At 55.2% G+C, this 21,070-nt stretch overlaps 2 protein-coding genes across 2 annotated transcripts in view; one reads left to right on the forward strand and one right to left on the reverse strand.

The window, feature by feature from the left end:
• LOC121469068 (uncharacterized) overlaps nucleotides 1-17,931 on the forward strand; it is a 662,903-nt gene extending 644,972 nt beyond the window's left edge. The window contains exon 15 of the mRNA XM_072919760.1: nucleotides 17,089-17,931. Within this exon, the coding sequence (XP_072775861.1) occupies nucleotides 17,089-17,521 (433 nt within the window). The 3' untranslated portion in view covers nucleotides 17,522-17,931. The remainder of the gene's footprint in view (nucleotides 1-17,088) is intronic.
• Nucleotides 1-21,070, reverse strand: part of LOC100226816 (uncharacterized) — a 1,189,242-nt gene that overhangs the window by 1,104,544 nt on the left and 63,628 nt on the right. The window lies entirely within an intron of this gene.

The following is a 21,070-nucleotide window of genomic DNA, read 5'->3' on the forward strand; positions in this document are numbered from 1 at the left end:
TTTGGTGGGAGCTGCCCTGGGTCAAGGGAGACACTGAGAGAGAAACAGAGCAGGCAAAGGAAGGCAGGAGAGAAAGGAGGTGTTTTGGTTTGGAATGACACGTGTCTGCTAAGGAAGGCAGGAGCCTCTCCTGAAATGGAAAAATGTAAACTCTCTTTCTGAATTGTTATACATTTGAAATTAAGGGGGGCTCTCAGGCAATGCCCTGGGACAGTTCTTCTGTGAAATCCCACAGATCCTCAAGCTCTCCTGCTCTTATCTCAGGGAACTTGGGCTCATTGCAGTTAGTGTGTGTTTTGGATTTGGTTGTTTTGTGTTCATTGTTTTCTCCTATGTGCAGATCTTCAGGGCTGTGCTGAGGATCCCCTCTGAGCAGGGACGGCACAAAGCCTTTTCCACCTGCCTCCCTCACCTGGCCGTGGTCTCCCTGTTTGTCAACACTGCAGCATTTGCCAATCTCAAGCCTCCCTCGATGTCCTCCCCATCCCTGGATCTGGCCCTGTCAGTTCTGTACTCGGTGGTGCCTCCAGCCCTGAACCCCCTCATCTACAGTCTGAGGAACCAGGAGATCAAAGCTACAGTGTGGAGACTGATGACTGCATGGTTTCAGAACAGTAATTCCTAGCCTTTTTCTGCAAATCACTTGTAAAATTATTCATCTTTATTTTTCTTTGGTTGTGGTTGTTTTCCCTTTGTTTTCATTTTTTAATATTGTCCACAAACAAATGCCATTGTTTTGTCATTTCTCATTTGGTTACTTTCCAACTTTACTGTCACTGATAGACTGTGTCAATGAGGGGCTACGCTCTCAGTGGCTTTAAAGGAAATAAAGGATGTCCCAGAGTTTTCTGCAGAGATGCCCTTTTGTTGCCTTCTCTGGAGCTGCAGCAGCAATGTCTGTGTGCAGAGCTGGGGCAGATCAGTGCTGGCACAGCAGCTGTGCCCAGGAGCAGCAGCACTTGGTGCTGCCAGTGCTGCTCCCGTGGCCCTGCCCCGCTGCCCTGGTGGCCCTGGTGTTGCTGCAGGGCCTGAGTGCTCTCGGGGCCAGGCACAGTCCTGGGGGTGGCAGTGCCGGGGCTGCAGCAGGGACAGGCCATGGGCACTGCTGGGGCAGCGCTGACGCCTCAGGCCAGGGCCTGGGGGCTCCAGGCTCCTTGCCCAGGCTCTCTCAAGAACACGGCCAGGCCAATGCTCAGCACAGAAACCCCCGTGAGCAGCCCCAGGCTGGCCGTGGGCAGGCTGGGGGCAAACAGCACGGCTGGTGCTCTGCAAGGGCCCTGGGGGAGACGGGAAGGAGCAGCAGAGCAGGGGCTGATCCATCCCCAGTGCGCTGCACAGCCCAGGGCAGCGTCCCAGAGCGTCCTCATGGAGCTGCCAACAACATCCCCCCTCTGCAGCCCTGGCCTCTCCCCCAGCTCACAGAGGTGCTGCATCCTTGCAGGCACAGACACGGCAGCACTGGCTCAGCAGCCCCTGTTTGCATTGCACACAGCAGGCGGGAGCACCCCCATGCTGGTGCTGTGGGGACATGAACCTGGGGGAGCACAAATGCCATCAGCCCCTGGGGCCAGGAAGGGCTGGGGGATGCCAGGGAAACCACTCAGCTTTGTCCTGGCCTCTGCAGTCAGCCAGAAAGTTTGTTCCCATCAGCTGGGAGTTTCCTGTCCCACTGCAGACACTGCTGCTCAGAGCCAGGGCTGCCTGGCAGCCACCCCCAAACTGCCCTGAGCACTTCCTTGGCTTCACTTTTGCTTTCTTTATTCCCCCTGCTACAAATTTCTTCCTGCTGCCCTCCCCTTTTCCCTCTCCTGCAAGCTGCCCATCCCTGTTTGCTCTTTCCTCTCTGGCCTCCAGTTCCCAAATTGGCTCCAGAACCTCTCTTAGGGAGCAGGATCATCCCACAAGTTCTTCAGGAATTGTCTACAGGCTCCTGCAGTTCTCCCTGGTGCTCCCTTGCCGGAGGCACCCCAGGCCAGGGGGGCACATCTGGGCTGCTGTGTCTGGCTGTGGGGCTACCTGTTCTGGGCAGTGAGGAGGAGCTGCAGAGGCTCTGCAGGACTGACAGGATGGGCTTTGGGGCTGTGAGGAGAAGCTGAGGAACCTGGGCTGCTGGAGCTTCTGAAGAGGAGGTCCAGGACTCCTCCTGCAACTGCTCCAAGGGTGGTTTCAGAGATTCACAGAATCAGCAAGTTTGGAAAAGACCTTTGAGATCATCAAGTCCACCTTGTCTCCCCTGAGCCTCCTCTTCTCCAAGATAAACAACCCCAGCTCCCTCAGCCACTCTTCACAGGATTTGTGCTCCAGACCCCTCACCAGCCTTGTTGCCCTTCTCTGGACACACTCCACCCCTCCATTTCCTTCCTAAATTGGGGGGCCCAGAACTGGACACAGCACTCGAGGTGCTGCCCAACCAGTGCCCAGCACAGGGGAAGAATCACTGCCCTGCTCCTGCTGGCCACACCATCCCTGATCCAGGCCAGGAGCCATTGGCCTTCTTGGCCACCTGGGCACACGGCTGGCTCATGTCCAGCCTGCTGTCCATCAGTCCCTGCAGGTCCCTTTCTGCCTGGCTGCTGTCCAGCCCCTCTGTCCCCAGCCTGTAGCGCTGCAGGGGTTGTTGTGGCCAAAGTGCAGGACCCGGCACTTGGACTTGTTAAACCTCACCTTGTTGGATTTGGGCCCTGGATCCAGCCTGTCCAGTCCCTGTGCAGAGCCCTCCTACCCTTCAGCAGATCAACACTCACATCCAGCTTGGTGTCATCTGCAAAGATGTCCTTGGTTCCAAGGGGCCCCTCAGTGTCACAATGTCCCTTTGGTTATACCAGGCCCTCCCAGACAACTTGGTGTCACCACGGTTCCATGAGGCCCCAGAGTGTCCCAATGGTCTCCATGATTCCATGGGGCCTCCCAGTGTCACAATGTCCCTTTGGTTCCATGGGACCCCTTGGTGTCACAAAGTCCCTTGGATCCTTGTGCCCTGCAGTGTCACAATGTCACCGTGGTCCCCAAGGCCCTGCAGTGTCACAGTGGATCCTTGGTTCCATGAGGTCTGGCAGGGCAGCAATGCTCTCCTTGGTCCCACAGTGTCACAGTGGCCTCTTGGTCCCCAGGGACACTGTCAGTCTGTGGTGGTGGCGGGCACAACTTTCCCTGGGAGTGTTTTGTGCTAACGGGCAGAGCCACGGGAGCCCAGCACACACACACACACACGGAGCAGCTCGGCAGTGAGGACACGGGAGGGCCCAGGCATGGAGCTCCAACGAGGGTTTATCAGGGTCTGACGCTCCAGGGCTCTGGGGGTTAAAGACAAAGACAAAGGAGGGTTTAGGGTGTAAATACGGGAAAAGAGGGGCTGGAGGAGAGTGTCAGGGATCTCAGGGTTTAGGGGTGGTACACAGGGAAGGGACTAATAGGGAATGGCAGGGTTGATAGGTGGGGACATAAACCAATGGGAAAATAGGGAAGGGAGAACTTGCTAGAACATGAACATATCAGGGTAAAAGGGGTAGGAAAGGCCAACGGGCCAATGGGGACAGAACTGGGACAAATTAACACAGTGCTGCAGAGCACCATGGGGGAAGTTTCTGTCCTTACCCTGATCTGTGAGGAATGCCCAGAGCCTAAGGTGCATTTCTGCAGGGGATCGCTTTTGCCCTCTCCCCAGTAAGCTCACAGGCCTCCACACACACACACTGGAGATGTCTGGGGCCATTCATCATTTCTCTGCTCTCAGCACCAATGCAATGGACTCAGGCACAACTCTGAGTTCAGGCCCGTGGCAACCACCCCTGGCCATGGGGCTCCATGGAGCTGCTCTCAGGAAACCCCCCAAGAGCTGGGGAGTGCCCCAAAACTGCCTCAGGAATGTGAGACACCCCAGCAGCTCCTCATGAATGTAAACTATTCAAACACTCACTCAGTAATGGGCTCCCCATATCTTAATCATCCCCAAACTTTAGCTGTCTCATTCCAGACCCAGCCCCACTGCCCCACCTCCCCAGTCACAACCCCAGCCCATCCCACCCCTCCTGGACATCAAGACCCCTTCCCAAGTTGTACTTCCCCCATTTCACACTGCCTAAACCCCATCCCACCCATCCCGCCCCACCCAATGCCCATCCTGACCTGCATCCTGCTTTGCCCAATCCCCTTCCAACCCAATTTCACCCTGAGAGGTGGTGGAATTGAGTAATTTTGTGGTGGGATTGAGGAGTTTTCAGTGGCGTTGAGTGGTTTTTAGGTGACAGATCAATCTTTCTCATCATTTGGAGCACCAAGAAATAAAGACAACTAAACCAAACACCCCCCAACACCCGCCCCCCCCCCCCATATACTCCCAGATATCTCCTGGAATCCAAGATTCCCCAAAAACACAAGTAAAATGTGAGGTTTTAGATGCCTTTGATGCATTTGTTAATTTTAACCCCAATTTTCTGTGTTTTGACGGGAGGAAGATAAAAGATAGTAAGAGGCAAAATAAAATAACAGCAACCACTTCCCTCTGTGTATCACAGGGCATGTGGGTCACCAGGGCTCTGACCAGGGTGGGTCCTCTGATGGGGATGGAGCTGGAGCAGCGCACGAAGCTCTTCCTGCAGGCGGGGTTCTCGCAGGGCTTCCCTTACCGGTGCCTCCGCTGGTGCCGGGTAAAGAATGAGCGGTCTGAGAAGCTCTTCCCACACCGGGGACACTCGTAGGGCCTCTCCCCGGTGTGGATGCGCCGGCGGGTGACGAGGGTGGAGTTGTGCTTGAAGCCCATCCCGCAGTCGGGGCAGCGGAAGGGCCTCTCCTGTCTGTGAATCCGCTGATGTACAAGGAGATGGGAGCTGGTGTGAAACCTCTTCCCACACTCAGGACACTCGTAGGGCCTCTCCCCAGTGTTGAACCTCTGGTGGACAATCAGGTCAGACCTGTGGCTGAAGCTGTTCCCACATTCCCCACACTCGTAAGGCCGTTCCCCAGTGTGGATCCTCTGGTGGCAGATCAGGTTGAAATTCTTCCTGAAGCTCTTCCCACACTCTGAGCACTCGTAGGGCTTCTCCCTGTCATGAGGCTGCTCACAGACCACCAGCTCTGATCCCTGGCTGAAGCTCTGCCCACCTCCCCAGCACAGGGTGGGTCTTTCCTCCTCAGATCCCCGTGATCTGCGGGTGCAGCCCCTCCTCCTGTGGGATCTCTGGGGCTTTTCCTCCCCATTTGATTCCTCTGCCATGGAGCCACTCAAAACAGCCTCTTCCACGATGTTCTGCTGCAGGGATTTGTCCTCCCTGCTCTCCATCCTCAGTTCCTGCTCTGGGGGAGGAAGGACAAGGAGAGGATGGGATTTGCCTCCGTGCCACAGGGAAGGGCAAGGAGATCCCCCCAGTGCGTCCCCGGCAGGAGGGCACCGGCAGCGGGGCTGTCCTGCAGCCGGGTGCCGTGCTGGGCTGGGAGATGGAGCAGGAGAGAGGGGGAAAGGGGCACTGACTTCCTCCTCACCTGCCTCGGTGTCCCAGGGCATTTTCCTCGCAGCCTCCTCCTCCATGCAGCCAAAGTTTGGGAGTGGGAAATCCTGGTGTGGGGAAAAACAAGGTGTGAACACCTGGGGGTGGGGATTCCTCCTGCCCAAATCCATCTCCAGAAGTCTCCTGGTGTCCATAAAAAACTCCAAAAATCATGAGTGAATCAAAAAAAGCCACCAGGAGTGCCCCATTTCCAGTCTCATCCCTCTGGGGTTCTGGTGTCCCCCGTCTCAGGGCTGTTGGGGATCCTCATGGGTCCTGGGGATCCCCCTTCTCCAGGGTCCTGCTTAGGGATGCTGGGGGGGTTTTGCAGTACAAGGGTCCCCCTCTCCAGCCTCCCCCTGGTCCAGGCACTTGGGGCTCCCCCCTCTCCCCACCACCCTGTCCTGGTTTAGGGCAAATTTGGGAGAAAACACCCAAAGGGGATTTTCTAGAAAGCAGATTCAAGTGGTCTCTCCCCCAGCAAGTTCAGGAAAAGATTTCCTTGGAGAAAAGTAGAAAAAAACCTGTTTATTTAACAGGCAAAGCATTCACCAGCACAAAACATGAACAATATTAAACAATAAAACCTGTTGTTGCTCCAAAAGAGATGACAAACTCAGAAAGTCCCTCCGTGGGCTGTAGCTCAGCTCACTCAGTCTCTGATCAGTCCCTCCATGGCCCAGGCCCAGCCCGGTGGGCCACAGGTGTGAGCTGCTGGTGCTCTTCTGGTGTTCAGTCCAGAGCAGGTTTAAACAGCTCCAAAGAAAAAGAAAAACCACAGCCCAGGGAACTTCTCTGCCTCAGCGAGCTAAAAACTAACTAAAAGCAAAGGAGAGCTCTGTCCCGCTGTCTGTTGGCAGACAACTGATACCTCAGGTTTAAGTTTTTCTGTTCTGTTTCAGTGTGCAGCTTCTAGCTTTAGATTAAGTGTTCCTGGGATCTTTTCACAGGGTGGTGAAGACAAAACAATCCTGTTCTAGCTGGAGAGTCAAGGACAATCTCTTCAAACTTCAGGCCCAAAGCACAAACTACAGGAAAAGCATAGGGCAAGCAAGCAAGGAGGATGAAAGTTCATAATTTGAAGCTATTAATTGGGCCGTTAAATCCTGTATGCAAATGGACTAACACTTATAAAAATGTGAGAACTCATGGCCAAGCCCTCTTTTGCTTCCATCTCAGAGCCATCCGGGCAGAGCCCCGACCCTGGCTCCGGTACTGCCGGGGTGTGGCCTTTGAAGGCACTTCAATAAATATCCACTTTATTCCTCTTGGCTCCGTCTGGCCTCTATCCCAGCTCCTTAAGGCATCTCAGCAGCCCAGGAACCGGAATGTGGAGGGGTGAGTGCAGCTCCTGAAAACAAACTGCGCGCTTCTTCCTCCCCCTCTTCGCTCTCAGAACCAGCCCTGAAGGTGCAAAACACATTTCGGGGCCAAACGGACCAATGGGGGTACGAGCATCGTGAGGTCACCCCAGAACAGGCCCTGCCAGGCTCAGGGGTCCCGTCCCCGCCTCATCTCCGGCTGCCGGGGGTCCCCCAGCTCCGGTATCGCCCCTTCCCCTCTGCCGCCCCGGGGGTCCCACGTTCCGCAGCCCCGGCTCTCACGGGGATCCCCAAAACCAATGTCCCGCCCTGTCAGCACCGGGCCAGCCCCGCGTGGTCCCCCGGGACCCTCCGAGGGGCGATCACAGCTCCTCTCCCCCCGAAAAAGCTCCTCTTGGGGAGCCCGGAGGGATCCGGGGCTCGGCATCTGCCGGCTCCGAGCGCTCTCCAGAAAAATCCTCCCGGAGACCCCTCGATAGAGCCGGGGCGAGCTCGGCCTCCCCCTGCCCTGCGGCTCGGGGCTGGGGCGATGCTGGCGGGGCAGGGGGTGCTGCAGCCCCGGCGTGCGGGCGGTGCGAGCGGCGGGATTCTCCCGCTCCTGCTCCCGCCGCTCCTCCTGTCCCTCCTCCTCCTCCCGCAGCCCCTCCGCTCCAGCCCGGAGCTCTCGGGCACTTAAGCCACAACAAGCATACCTTGTGAACAAAGGAATCACCCTTAAAACTACACTATTGCATATTCATATATCCTTCATGGTTATGCATACATTCTATTTAAAACAAGAAACTCTTGTCTATTATATGCCAACTGTTTCCTTTAATCCCCATGGCAAGGCCTGAAGAAATTAGCTTCTTCTGACAAGAAAGCCATAAATTCCTCTTCTCTGGAAGATTTAGGCGTTCTGTGATGGTTACGTCAAAGCGAGTCTCTCATTCCTTAAAATAAAATACAAAACACTTAAGGAGTTTCTATTTTAACTACTAAAGCTTCATTTTAACTACAAAACTACATTTACCATGCTATTAAAATGTTAATACAGCACTACGAATCAAACGAACATAATACATACAGTAACTATCTGCAAAGAGCCATATATTATGCGTTTTTCACATTGGGTGCCTCCTGGATTGCCCCCGGAAAGAGCCCATCTCTGCACCGAGCAACGTTTTTTCATTTGTAAATTAGGTCTTTCTTTCCCTGTCATCTGTGGTTTCTGCAGCCACGGCTGCTGCTTCTGGTCTTTTAAAACTTTAAGAATCTTTTTGTACAAGTACAACTGACTTGATGTATATTTTACATAAGCACGAATTATTCCATAACATATATTAAAATGGGGCTGCAGGGATTCCCCCTGCAGCTCCGTGGGGATGCAGAGATCCCCCTGCAGCTCCGTGGGGATGCAGAGATCCCCCTGCAGGTCCATGGGATGCAGAGATCCCCCTGAAGGTCCATGGGGATGCAGAGATCCCCCTGCAGGTCCGTGGGGATGCAGAGATCCCCCTGCAGCCCCTGGAGGAGCCAGGCTGGAGCTCGGGGATGCCTGAGAGGAGGCTGTGACCCCGCGGGCAGAGGGGCCCCGCTGGAGCAGCCTGGCCTGGCAGGACCGAGCCCGTGGCACAGTGACCCACGCTGCAGCACTTGGAGGGGGCTGTGGCCCAGGGGATGGACTCGGCTCGGAGAAGTTCCTGGAGAAGTCTCGGCTGGGAGAGAGCGCAGGGTGCAGCAGGGAACGACTCCTGTCCCTGAGCAGAGGGAGAAGCCGCGGGGGATGAGCTGAGCATGGCCCCATTCCCTGTCTCCTGCCCTGCCGGGGGAGGAGGTGCAGCTGGGAGCAGGGAGGCGTGGGGAAAGCTGCATTTAAGGCTCTGCACTGACTTCTCCTTATCCTGCTCTGAGTCTTTGGAGTTTTCTGCCAGAAATCTCTCCCCTCCCCCGCTCGCCCACAGGGCTTTGGGCAGGTTTCCCTTTTTGGGGGAAATGAAAGCGAAGCACCGATGCACTGATGAGGGGCAGGAGAAGTGAGGCTCCCGGGCTTCCCGCAGAGCCCGAGGCACGGAAGGCGCAGGGCCGGTAAAGCCGTGGCGGGAGGTGCGGAGAAGTTTGTTTGTGTGGGCAGCTCAATCCCGCCTCGGGCCCGGGCCCGTCCCGGGGCTGTTGCTCATCTCCGGCTTTGCCCTCACGCAGCGCGGGGGGCCCTGAGAGCGCGGGGCGAGTCGGGGCCGTGCGCAGAGCCCGCCCCGAGCTCGCTGCCATTGGCCGCTGGTGCCGTCAGTCGCGGTTGCGGCGCGCTGATTGGTGGGAGCGGGGCGCAGCACGGCCCCGGCGGCGGGCTGAGGGCGGCCGTGGGCGGGCAGCGGCGCCATTGGCGCCAGGAGCGTCTGTGCGGGCCCGGGAGCGGCGGCAGCGGCCGGAGCGCGGTGAGGCGGCGTCGGCGGAGCTCGGAGGCGGCCCCGGCGCAGGTGGGAGCCGCGCTGGGTTCTGCGGGGGCTCGGGGCTGGCTGCGGGCGGAGGGGGCGGCAGGGGGCTGCGGCGGGTCGGTGGTGCCGTGTCCGGGCCGTGCCGGCCCCGGGCTGAGGGCGCGGCGGGAGCGGCTGCCCGCGGTCTCCTTCCCGCCGGGGCCTGGGCAGGAGCCGCTGCCGGAGCAGCGCTGGCTCGGCCCGGCTGCTGTGGGTAGGACCGAGGGGGCTGCCCCGCGGCCGGGAGCGTGCGGGGAAATTCCCGTCGCCGGAGGTTTCTGTGGCCGGAGGAGAGCGAGGAGTCCTGTAAAAGTGACTTTATTGCCGAGCAGGGGGAGAGGCCGCGGGGCATTTGCCGTGCGCTCTCTGCCATGGTTGTAGTCCGCAGCCTCCTTTTTATCCTCATTTTCCCGGCCGCATCTCCCTCTGCCTTTGCCCACCGGCTGAGGTCCTTGGAAGGTTCAGACTTCCCGATGCGCCTGCTGCCTGTCCTCGTTAATATGCACCCTCCTTTTGTATAACAGCCGATATTCATGGCTCTGTTAAGCCTTTGTTCTCCTGGAAGTTCGGGAATTTGGCGGGACTTTGAGAAATTGTGTGGCTCAATTTGTGAAATTTATTGGAACTGATGGTTTCCCTCGTTAATTCCTTATCTACAAGTGCCTGGCCCTATCTCCAGGCAGATTCACTCCTCAAATCTGTTTTGTTCTTCCCGGGTCCTCTTTGGTTTTGGGATTATTCTCGGTGCCCTCATTCCCTGTCTTTTTGTAGCCGTTTGTGGATCAGGAGGCCTGGCTGCCACCTGCATCCCCTGGCTCAGCTGCTGGATGAGCTGCACTGCCAAGGTGTGGAGCATGGTGAAAAGATGAGTTGCTGCAGCACAGAAGAGGAGAAGCAGCATTTGTTTAACTCCTGGTCTGCCGGGGAGCCACAAAAGCGTGTCCCATTCCCATCCTTTCCGTGTTTGGACCAATACATAAACTGCTCTCCTTTTTCCTTTGTTATCTTTCTCAGCACTTTTCCTTTGTCCTCTCTTTGCCAACAGCAGTTTGAGCCATTTAGTTTTCCACAAACTCCTGTTTTTTCTGCTCACAGATAATCTGATCCCATCCCCTGGTGAAATGTTGTGTTCCTCTTTCAGTGGATTGGTCAGCAGGAAGGTCAGGAGCTGGAGCTGTCTGGGTGCTTCTTCTTTTGAGGACAGCTTTTAATCTAATGATGCCATTGAAATGATAAATGGGTTCTCTGCTTCCTGATATGAATTGGTTTGGGTTCCCAGGGGCTGGTCCATGGTGTTGTAGGATTTGTTCTGGTGGCCCTTCATCTTTTCCCCATTTTTGGGTGCTCCCTCAAGCTGGGGCTGCATCAATATACCACATTTTTCTAATTACATCATCAAATACTTGAATTCCAACTAATTTCCCTGGACTTGTTCTAGCAAAAGCCCCAGTGCTCTGATACACCCTGTACAGCACAGACAGTGGCAGCAGATGTTGGAGTGGGCAGAGGGATTCCCCCCCCCCTTATTTTAGTGAAGTTTTCACAACATTCTCCATTTGCTGTTTCCCTTTGCAGCCTCAGCCATTTCTGTTTCAGAGTCAGATCCTCACCATGGGCTCTGCCTTCAGCTGTGCAGATTCCATCTGTGCAAGCAGGCAGAGCTTGGGGTGAGGGGCAGAGGGAATCAGCCAATTCCTGCCCCAGGCAAGAAGAGCCAGGTACATTGTCCCCACTCTGCCCCGGCAGAGTTAATTTGCATTTCTAAAGTTCCTCCTCCAGTGCCTGGAATGCAGCTTCTCTTCCAGAGCAGCCTTCAGCAGCCTCAAATGTGCCCCCCTAAAACCTGCTGCTTTTTTTTTCCCCTTCAAATTCTCTGTTTAATGTTTATGAGTTAAAAGGGCAACTTTAAATCTCTTCTAGTTTTGCAAAATGCAGCCCAAAGGTGAATGTCAAAAAACCCTGACCAAAATTTTGGCATCGCTAAAAGCGAAACAAAAACACACAAAAAAGTTCCAAGGCCATTAATTTTTTTCTCGTTCTTCTCAGAGTAAAAACCCATTCTCACATCCCTGACCAAACCTAACCAGCGATATAGAGGTAGGATTATTTTTAAAAATATTCTCATGCTATATACTTTGCACTGAAGCTGCAGGAAAAAGAAAAACTCCACCAATATGTTTAGTGTTAGAGTAAAGGCATTTCTTGATTCTGGCCAGGATGTGCAACAGAAATCATTCCATCCCCACAGAGCCCGGGTGTGCAGCAAAAATCGTTCCATGACACGTGGGTTTTACTCGATTTTTCCCAATCTTGATACAGTCTGAAGGGATCTAAATGCATAGGTTTAATGTTCTGTAGTTTCAAGTTGTGCAGTTTTTAGTATTTGGGTTCCTATTGGACATGGATTTCTTTCCTTCTGCTGTTAATGATGTGGGAAGTGCTGGATTTCCTTCTCAGCCTTTTGCAGACCAGGTGTCTGCAGCCCTGGCAGTGTCTGGGGTAGGTGTTGGTTGCTGTTTGCTGCTGGGGTTGATGTTTTGCTGCTGGGCGTTATCTTTGTGGGTATCTTTTGGGCCATTCCCAGTGCGTTGAGATGTTAAACTCATCTCCATTGAGTGGTGCAACATCCCTTAACAAAACCTTTAACATTTCTTTCCCCAGAGCCAAGGCAAAGCAAGCCTGAGTAGAGAAATGAAAGGTTAACAATGTTAAAGTCTATGAGCTGGTGTATTTTCCATCAATGCCATGGCAGGCAGGGCAGTGTGTGAGTGTAAGTGAGAGCCAGAGTGGAATTGTGCCGTGCTCTTGCCCAGCAGCTGTGGCAGGGCAGGCCCAGAGAGCGCTGAAGCTGCAGCAGTGGCAGCAAGGGCTGTCCCCGGTGGCTGGAGCTGCCAAAGGAGGGTGGCCAGGCCGAGGATTTCAGCAGAGGATGTGTGGGCAGCCCCAGGGCCTTGCCCCGCTGTGGAGCCCTGGCTGCTGCTGCGCTGCCTTCAGTGCAGCTCAGTGGGGGCCTCCCATCCTCCTGCTGCAGGCGGGAAGTGCAAATCTCCGGGGCTGCAGAGACCTGGAGCCGAGGCTGAGGGGTCCCCCCGTGCTCAGCTGTGCTGGCGGCTGTTTCTGGCCTCGGGGCCACTTGGCACGGGCCACGCCACTTGGCCACCAGTGGTGCTGCTCTGCACTCCTTAGGCAGGAGCCGATGTCCTGCTGGGATGTTGGCAACAGCAAAGTGCCAAGGCAGGCTCTGTGCCAGCCCAGCTTCCTGGGGGAGAGATTGCACCAGAGACAGGATTCTGGCCACAGACTGCTTCAAATGTGCATCCCTTATCTCCACCCTGCACTAGGTGGAGAATTCCCAGGGTAAGGAATTCCCGAGATCAATTCCAAGGGGAAATAATTGAATATCTGCCCTGGGTCTGGCTCGTCTTCTTGCCCAAGCCAATGGCAAAAGCTGTACCCATGGCATCTTTGTTTCTATCCCCAGCTTCCAAAGGTGTTTCTTTCTTTCCCCTTTCATTCTTTGCACCCAGCCTGAGCTCTGGGTGTGCCAGGGGTTCTGGAGGTCCCATTGTATTCCTAAAGCTGCCATAACCCCCTGGAGGATCTTTCCTGTAAAATGAGCTCTGCTGTCTGAAACTATGACTTCCACAATCCCTCTTATATGAATTATTTCTTTCAGTGGTTGCTGAGCAATCAGAATTGCCTTTGCCCCCCTGTTAGGTGAGATGGTGTCACCAGAAGATATTGAAGCCTTCCTGCTCAGGGCATGTCAGTGCCCGGCTCTTACAAGCACACACAGCTGTGCCGGTTGAGCTGACCATGGGGGGTAACCTGGGCTTTGTCTGATTCCCTTTCCACAATAACAGCATGTCTTGGAACTCTTTTCCCTTCTGCTGCCCTTGAAGAGCCATCCACAAAGACATTTTCTGCCTCAGGCCAGGCAATGTCTCCTGAATCTCCCCCAGGCTGGGTCTGGAGCTGTGTCACTTGAATGCAGTGCTGGGTTTCTTCCCAGCCCCTCCGGGGGCTGTTCAAACAGGAGGCTGGGTTAAACACTTCCCCTGTCCTCAGTTCTGAATCCTCCTGTGCCACTGAACAAGTTTCACACTGTAATAACCGAGCACTGCTCATCCATTGCGAGGCTCTTTTGGTTATCAAAGCTTGAACTTGATGGCAGACTGGAACAGTTGGAGATCCTGTTGTCATCAGGTTTTGGGCCTCGGTTCTCGTTGAAGCTGTGGCTGCACAATTCTGCAGGCAATGAGGCCGCTCTGGCCACTGGGTGAAACTTGTTGGCCCAGGAATTCCTTTGGCATGGCCCTTTTGAACATTCCCCTACAATTCCAATTTTTTTTCTGAGTCTGGAAGAGCCACAGCTGATGCATCATTATTTTTGGTTGTTCATTTTCTCAGGTTTTTCTCTCTTTCTCCTGTCCATACTACAGGATGGAGGCTGTGTGGGGTTAAAAAGTCCAGACATTTGACACAAAGGTACAGCAGCAATAGCCTCTGTATCACCTTTTACAATATTATAATGCCACCGTCAAATTCCTTCCTAGTAATTACAATCACAGTAGGAAGAGAAAAAAATTAGTTTAGTTCAAATTAACCTCCCACAGCTCCTAATTGAAGAAATGACACCAGCTCAGCTTTCCCATTTATTCCCTTAATAATGAAAACATTCCTTTACAATGTTCCCCCCTTAGGTGCAAGATTCAGAGTGGATGGAGAGGCCCCTGTGTCCATCAGGAGAGGCCTCCTCTGGATGCAGACCCAGCCTGGATGTTCTCCAGGGTTGCCTCTGCCAGGTGCTTGTGGCCGAGGCCGTCCCCTGGGTGCTGGGGCCCCCTTGGGCCCTGGGGTTGATCCCTCAGGGGCTGTGGGAACTCTGCCATGGCCTTTGCCTTCAGCTTGGCCTTTTGCTCATCCCTCCTTGCCTTCAGCTGCTGTGCCTTTGTGCCCAAGTGCTGCAGGGCCTTCTTCTGCCACTCCTGCAGCCCCGGTCACTGCCTGTGGGTGCTCATCCTCTGAAAGCTGCTGAGCTTTCTGCAAAATCTTTCCTTTCTGCAGGGACCCAAACCAAATCCTTCACAGAAAATCCTGATCCTTCCATGTGCACTCTGCATTTCCCAGATGTTGCTGTGTTTTGCTCCTTGTGCTCAGGGTCCCCTGCACAGCCCGTGTGGCAGAGCCGGTGCCTGTCCTGCCGCAGTGTCCAAAGGCGGCCCCCCCGGCGGGCAGGGCCGGCAGCTCCCCGGGGCCGGGCAGCGGCCGGGGCGTCCCGCAGCCTCCTGGGGGCCGGGGGCCACTGCCGGCCCTGCCCGGGGCTGGTGGGCTCAGGCAGCGCCCGGCGCTGAGCCCCGGCTGCCCCACAGCCCCGGCCCGGCCCCGCAGCTCCCCACAGGCCCCCAGCCCTGCTCCCGGTCCCGCACCTCTGCGCCCGCTGCTGCCGCTGCCCACCACAGAGAAACCCCTGACATCCTGACCTCCTGCTTTTCCTCTCCTGGAAACTGGGAATTCAAAGTATCAGCTGGCAATTTGTCAGGATAAGACCCTGCTGAAAAACATCCCAGTCCTGAGTATCTTTCTGTTCCTCCTCTTTGCCATCATCCTTTTTCTTACCACACACATTCCTCCTGCTGCTTCTTGCCTGAACCATATTGCTGCACACTCCCCTTCACCTGATCCCTTCCCAGCACACCAACACCATCCATCCCCTGTTGTCCAAATCCCTTCTCCCCTTCCCTTATTGCCCCCCTGGGTGTCCATGTCCTTAATTAGCTCTGGGGGAATGTGCAAACTACCTCAGCATTCTCCCAAGGGACCCTTCAGAGACATTTTGGGATCATCCTCCCTTTGGCCAGGACCCCTCCCTGGCTTTCCCTTTTCTCCCCTCCATGGGTGCCCTGCCATGTTCACTCCCCGAAGATCCCAGGGCACTCACTGATGAGATTTTCAGTGCTCTCTCCCTGCTGACTCTTCACAGACCCCCCTGATGTGTCACTCGTCTGTCTCCTGGTCACTCCCGGGCCCCCAATCAATCCCCGGTGCCGCCGCCAGCCAAGGGAGCCGATCACCCAAAGTGGGTGAGGCACCTTCAGCTGCACTCCCTGCCCCAGGGTGTGCGGGAAAATTGACATCACCAGAGGATTCTGTCCACAAAGCTGACAGAGGAGTCCTGTGAAATTAATTTCATTTCTAAAAATGGGAGAGGCCATGGGACATTCCCCATGGGATCTTTCCAATTACTGGAGGACACAGCCTCCATTTCATCCTAATTCTCCTGGCCACATCTCCCTCTGCTTTCCCCATTGGCTGAAGCACTTGAGAGCTGCAGACTTCCCAATCCACCTACTACATACTCCCTTAATATGCTCCCTGCTTTTATACAGCAAATGATATTCATGGCTCTGTTAAGTCTTTGTTGTTCTTCTGGAAGTTCATGAACTGAGCAGGGCCTTGGCTGAGCAGCAGTCTGTGTCATCAATTAATAACATTTTCTGAAACCAAGGCTTCTCCTGTCACTTACTTACATGAAAGTTGCTTGACCCTATCTCCGAGCAGATTCAGAGCATCTGTTTGTAAAGACACTTTGCTCTTGTTCCTTTCATGGGGGTCCCCCGTTTGTGGGACATCCCCCCTGGAGCAGGGTGTCCCCTCTTTGCTGCAGGCGCAGCCCTCAGGCAGAGCTCAGCCAATCAGAGCCCGCGGCGCTGATGACTCACCAGTTGCCAGGCAGACTCGCAGCTCCCCGCGTTCCCCACCTGGACCCCACCTGCGCCCCCCCCTCGGCCCCATCGCCCCCCGAGGGGAATTTGGGGAGGTGGGAGTGGGGCAGCGCCAAGGCCGGGCCCCCCCGCGCTGTCCTGGCGGGAGCGGCTGCAGTGGGGACCGAGTGCGGGCGGGAGCGGCCGAGAGCCCAGCGCTGCCCCAGCCCGACCTGCCCCAGCTCCATCCCTGCCCCTCGGCTGGGATGCTGTGGGTCTGGGGGGAAGAGGGAGCCGGCAGTGGGTGCTGGGCCTGAGGGCAGGAGGAGAAGGGAAGGAGAAGCAGGCTTGAGGAACAGAATGGTCAAACGATGCAGGTGTCAGGAGAGGGTGGGATTGTGCAGGAGAATGAGGAATAGCAGGAGGAAGAGGAGTGTGAGGAAGAGGAGAGACACAGGAGGAGGAGGAGGAGCAGAAAGAGGAAGCAGCAGAAGGTTCCACTCCTCCTTGTATAAGCTGTCTCCCCCCAGCCCCAGGAGCATTTCTCCCCCCACATGCAGCAGGTGACTGTGGAGGGGGATCCAGGATTTTCCCAGGGTGAATCTTGGTGTTTCTGAGCTTGCTTGGGCTAAATTTTAATTCTTAGGTTTTATGTGGCAGCTGAATCTTTATGTTTTGGAGGAGGTTTTTGCTGACTTGTGATGTTTGGGGAGTTTTTGAACAGTGTCTTGAAGTTCGTGGGATTTTTGGGCTAAATCTTGGGGTTTTGGAGGTTCTTACAGACACAAGATTCCCAATGACTTCCTGAGATGAACTGGGGCAAGGAGGAACCTCCAGTCCAAGGTGCTCTCCTCTTGTTTTTTTCCCCAAACCAGGATTTTTCATTCCCTGGGCGTGTCTGGATGGAGGAGGAGGAAAAGCCCCGGAGATGCTGCAGGAGGAGGAGCTGCAAACCCAGCCCAGGGAGCTGCGGGGAGGAAAGAGCCCCCCTGAGCCAGGAAGGCGGGCGGAGATCCAGCCGGAGCTCGGAGCTGGTGGGGAAGCCTCATGGCAGGGAGAAGCCCCACAAGTGCTTGGAATGTGGGAAGAGTTTCATCTGGAGATCCCATCTGATCGTGCACCAGAGGATCCACACTGGAGAGAGGCCCTATGAATGTGGGAAGTGTGGGAAGAGGTTTCACACCAGCTCCGATCTCATCGTACATGAGCGGATTCACACAGAGGAGAGGCCCTTCCGCTGCCCCGACTGCGGGAAGGGCTTCAACCGCAACTCCAACCTCACCGTGCACCGGCGCATCCACACTGGGGAGAGGCCCTACGAGTGTGGGAAGTGTGGGAAGGGTTTCAAATTCATGTCTCACCTGATCGAGCACCAGGTGATCCACACTGGGGAACGGCCCTATGAGTGCTTGGAATGTGGGAAGAGCTTTGGGTGGAGCGCAGCCCTGAGAACACATCAGCGCATCCACACAGGGGAGAGGCCCTACGAGTGTGGGAAGTGTGGGAAGAGCTTCTCAAAGAGCTCAAACTTGACCCAGCACCAACGGAGGCACCAGTAAGGGAAGCCCTGTGAGTGCCCCGAGTGAGGGAAGAGCTTGGAGTGAGGGAAGAGAGTGAGGGAAGAGCTTGGAGTGAGGGAAGAGAGTGAGGGAAGAGCTTGGAGTGAGGGAAGAGAGTGAGGGAAGATCTTGGTGCGCTGCTCCAGCTCCATCCCCCATGGGAGGATCCGGGCTGGATGATCCCCAGTGACCCCCGTTGGGCAGAGCCCTGGTGCCCCCGTATGAGGAATAAAACAGAGAGTAAAGCAATGGAGCTGATAAAGGGGCCCGATATCTGAGGCCTTACTGAGCAGAAACTGTGGGAGACACAGACACAGTTTAAGTCTCCCTGGGCAAGGAGTGACTGAGCAACGTGGTGTGAGACTTTGTGATAAAATAATGTTACCAGGTGATGCCATGTCATGAGGAATGTGTAACCAATGGGAAATTGTTACCAAAAACAGAGCCCTAAATAAGGACCCTACAAGTAAATCCCTGTATAAAAACCTGGTACACACAATAAAATTGGCTTTGGTCTAATCTCGGATGTCCCCGTCTCTCCCTGGTGGATATCCCTGTTGTGGGTGATCCCCGTTGGGTGGGGGGAAGGTGTTGGAGGGATTTCTTTCCCTTCTCCTCGTGCTGCCGTGGTTTGGTTGGTAATAAATTCCCTCCCTGTGCCCGGGCTGGGTCTGTTGTCCCCGTGCTGCTGCTCGGGGCGGGATCTCTCCCGTTCCTTCTCTGCACTCCCGGGCCTCTCCTCAGCCAATGAGAGAATGCGGTGGACAAGAGTCAGCCAATCAGAGAGAGCGGCGCTGATGACTCACCAGTTGCCGGGCAGACCCGCAGCAGGCAGTGTTCCCCACCCGGACCCCGCCCTCCCTGCCCAGTGCCGGCCCCGCCGTGGGGTCCCCCCAAGTCCCTCCCCAGTGCCCCCCACAAACTGAGCTGGGTTTAACAGGGAAGCGTTACTGGGAACACTGGGAGCAGGCGGGCAGGGGCAGAGTGACAGCAGGGCTGGGGGTACACAGGACCCCCCCAAAATCAGCGTGGGGATGGAGCGGGGGATCCCAGCTGGGCCCGAGGCCACAGGGAAGCTCTGCGGCCGCCGGCGGCTCAGGAGCTCTGTGGGCAGAGAAACAGGGGTGACACCGGGCTGGGGGCCCCAGGTGGAGCACCCACAGTCTTGGGGAGAGGGGACATGACCCCCGGGACCCCCCTTGACCCACTTGCACAGGTAGAAGCCGAGCCCCAGCACCAGGAAGACAAAGCCCAACTCGTAGTCCCTGATCCCCGTCTGCATCTTGCTGCCAGTGGCGTCCAGCGGCATCTCTGGGAGGCCTGCAGGCATCAGGACCCCCCAAAACCTCTCACTGACACCCCAAGCCTCTCCAAGCACCCTCCTGATTGCTCCCAGTCCACCCAGGACCCCCTGAAACTTGCCATGATCCCTTCCTCACCTCCCCAGGACCCACCAAAGTGTCTTCCATCCCTTTCAGAATCCCACAATCCCCTTCCAGTCTCCCCGCACCTCCCCAGTATGCCTAAACCCTCTCCCAGTCCTGTTGCCTTTATGAAAGACAACGGCGACCTGCTTCCAAGAAGACAGCACGGCGGCCCGGCCTGTCTGGGCCGTTCGGGCTAACGACACACGCAGACACCAATTTGGTGGACGGTCGAAAAGCCTTTATTATCTTATCTCATGGGTTTAAATAGTCTTGGGGGACTTTGCTACGTCGGGGGGGGTTGGTAGGGTCTCTAGGGTTAGTCGGGAGTGGAAAACTACTGGGTTAGGTGTGGTTACATGCTCTGGGGTTAATAGATAACGTGAAGCAGGGAGAAAGGGGGAAGGGTCTCTCTTTCCGTCACATCCCAAGATCTTCCGTTCGCCTGTCCTTACTACTACATCTCCTCTCCCCTTATCATATATAAAATGAGGTAGTTGTAGATATAGGCACTGGAGTGAGGTACAAACTTGTAACTTGGTAAGGAAAGGGTGGTTTGGTAAAGCTGAGTAATTTTTTCAAGGCAAGTCTTGAAGGCTTTTGCGACTGACTGTGTTTGCAGTTTTTGGTTTACAGCATTTGTTGGTGGCCTATGAACAAAATGTTCGCCCTTTCTAGACGGGCCTAACAAATGAGACTAGTTTGTTCAGCAGGCATGGTCCTATGGTAATAGCTAAAAGCAGTATTGCCAGTGGACCTACCAAGGCGGAAATTAAAGTGGTGAGCCAAGGTGATTGATTGAACCAGGATTCAAACCAGCTCTGTTGGGTTTCCCTGTCTCTCTTTCTCTGAGCCAGTCTATCTCGGAGCTCTGCCATGGAGTCTTTAACGACTCCCGTATGATCTGCATAAAAGCAGCACTCTTCTTTCAAGGCTGCACACAGTCCTCCTTGCTGCATGAACAAGAGGTCCAGTCCTCGCCTATTTTGTAAAACTACTTCTGAAAGCGAAGAGACTGATTTCTCTAGATAGGAGATGGATTTCTCGATCCTCTGCAGGTCCTCGTCGATGGTCATTTGCAGCTGAGAGAGTCCGTGCTGTTGGGTTGCGATGGCTGAGACACCCGTGGCTGTGCCAGCTGCTCCCAGGCCGAGCAGCATTGCGATGGTTATATCTGTGATAATTTCTCTTTTGTGGAGTCTGTCAGGTTCCTCGAGAAGGTGGTATATCTCTTCGTCTGAGTGGTACAGGACCCTAGGAACAATCAGAACTTGGACACAGAAGTCGATAGAGTCATTAAATTTGGCAAGGAACACACAAGGAGTCACTCTGGATCTCTGGCAAACCCACATCCCAGATGCGGATGGGACCACCCACTTATTGGTTTTTCTGTTGGGCTTGACAACTTTAGTGCAGAAGTTGCCTTTCTGCTTTGCCAAGGTTGCATTTCCAAAACATCTGCCCTGTCCTGTGATTTGACTCAGGGTGATTCCTCTGCGGGGAGTGTCCCATCTGCACTGGTGGGGGGCGCTGGCTGTGGAGTAACTGAAGGGGGTGTCTAAAGCAATGCCTTCGTAGAAAGGGGGTTTAACATCATAGCAAAGCCAACAGGAGTTAGTCAGGTTCGGTTTGGTTTCGTTTAGGGTTAGAAAGGTAGCTTCTAGCATACGAAAGATTGGGTTTGGGTCTGACTCAGCCATGCGGCCTATCTAGAGGGTATCTGCAAGGCCGGTCGGGGTCTCAGTGACTTTTGGGGGCAAGGTTTTGGGGTGGGTTGTGTTTTTCCCTCTCAGCACGTTCTTGATAACTTTGTTGGGTCCTACTGGTTGAGATGCTGGTGGCTGGAGCCTGATAATTCGCACATTCACCCACCTTCTCGGTCCTCTGAGGACCACTGTCCACGTCCTACCTGTGGCCCAACTAGGGTGGTCTGGCTGTAGGACGGTCATGTTATAACTTACGCATCCCCGATATCTAGGCTGTGCATTGTGGTCTCCGCAGCCAAAGGGTGCCCAGGTGAACTGTAAGAATTTGTCGGGCTCCTGCGGTTGCCACCCGTCTCCCCATGGTCTGGCATCTGTAACAATGGTTTCGCAGCCCCAATATCCACAATGTCCCCACCCCG

The sequence above is a fragment of the Taeniopygia guttata genome, chromosome 30 (genome assembly GCF_048771995.1).
Source record: "Taeniopygia guttata chromosome 30, bTaeGut7.mat, whole genome shotgun sequence".
Taxonomy (NCBI): Eukaryota; Metazoa; Chordata; class Aves; order Passeriformes; family Estrildidae; genus Taeniopygia; species Taeniopygia guttata.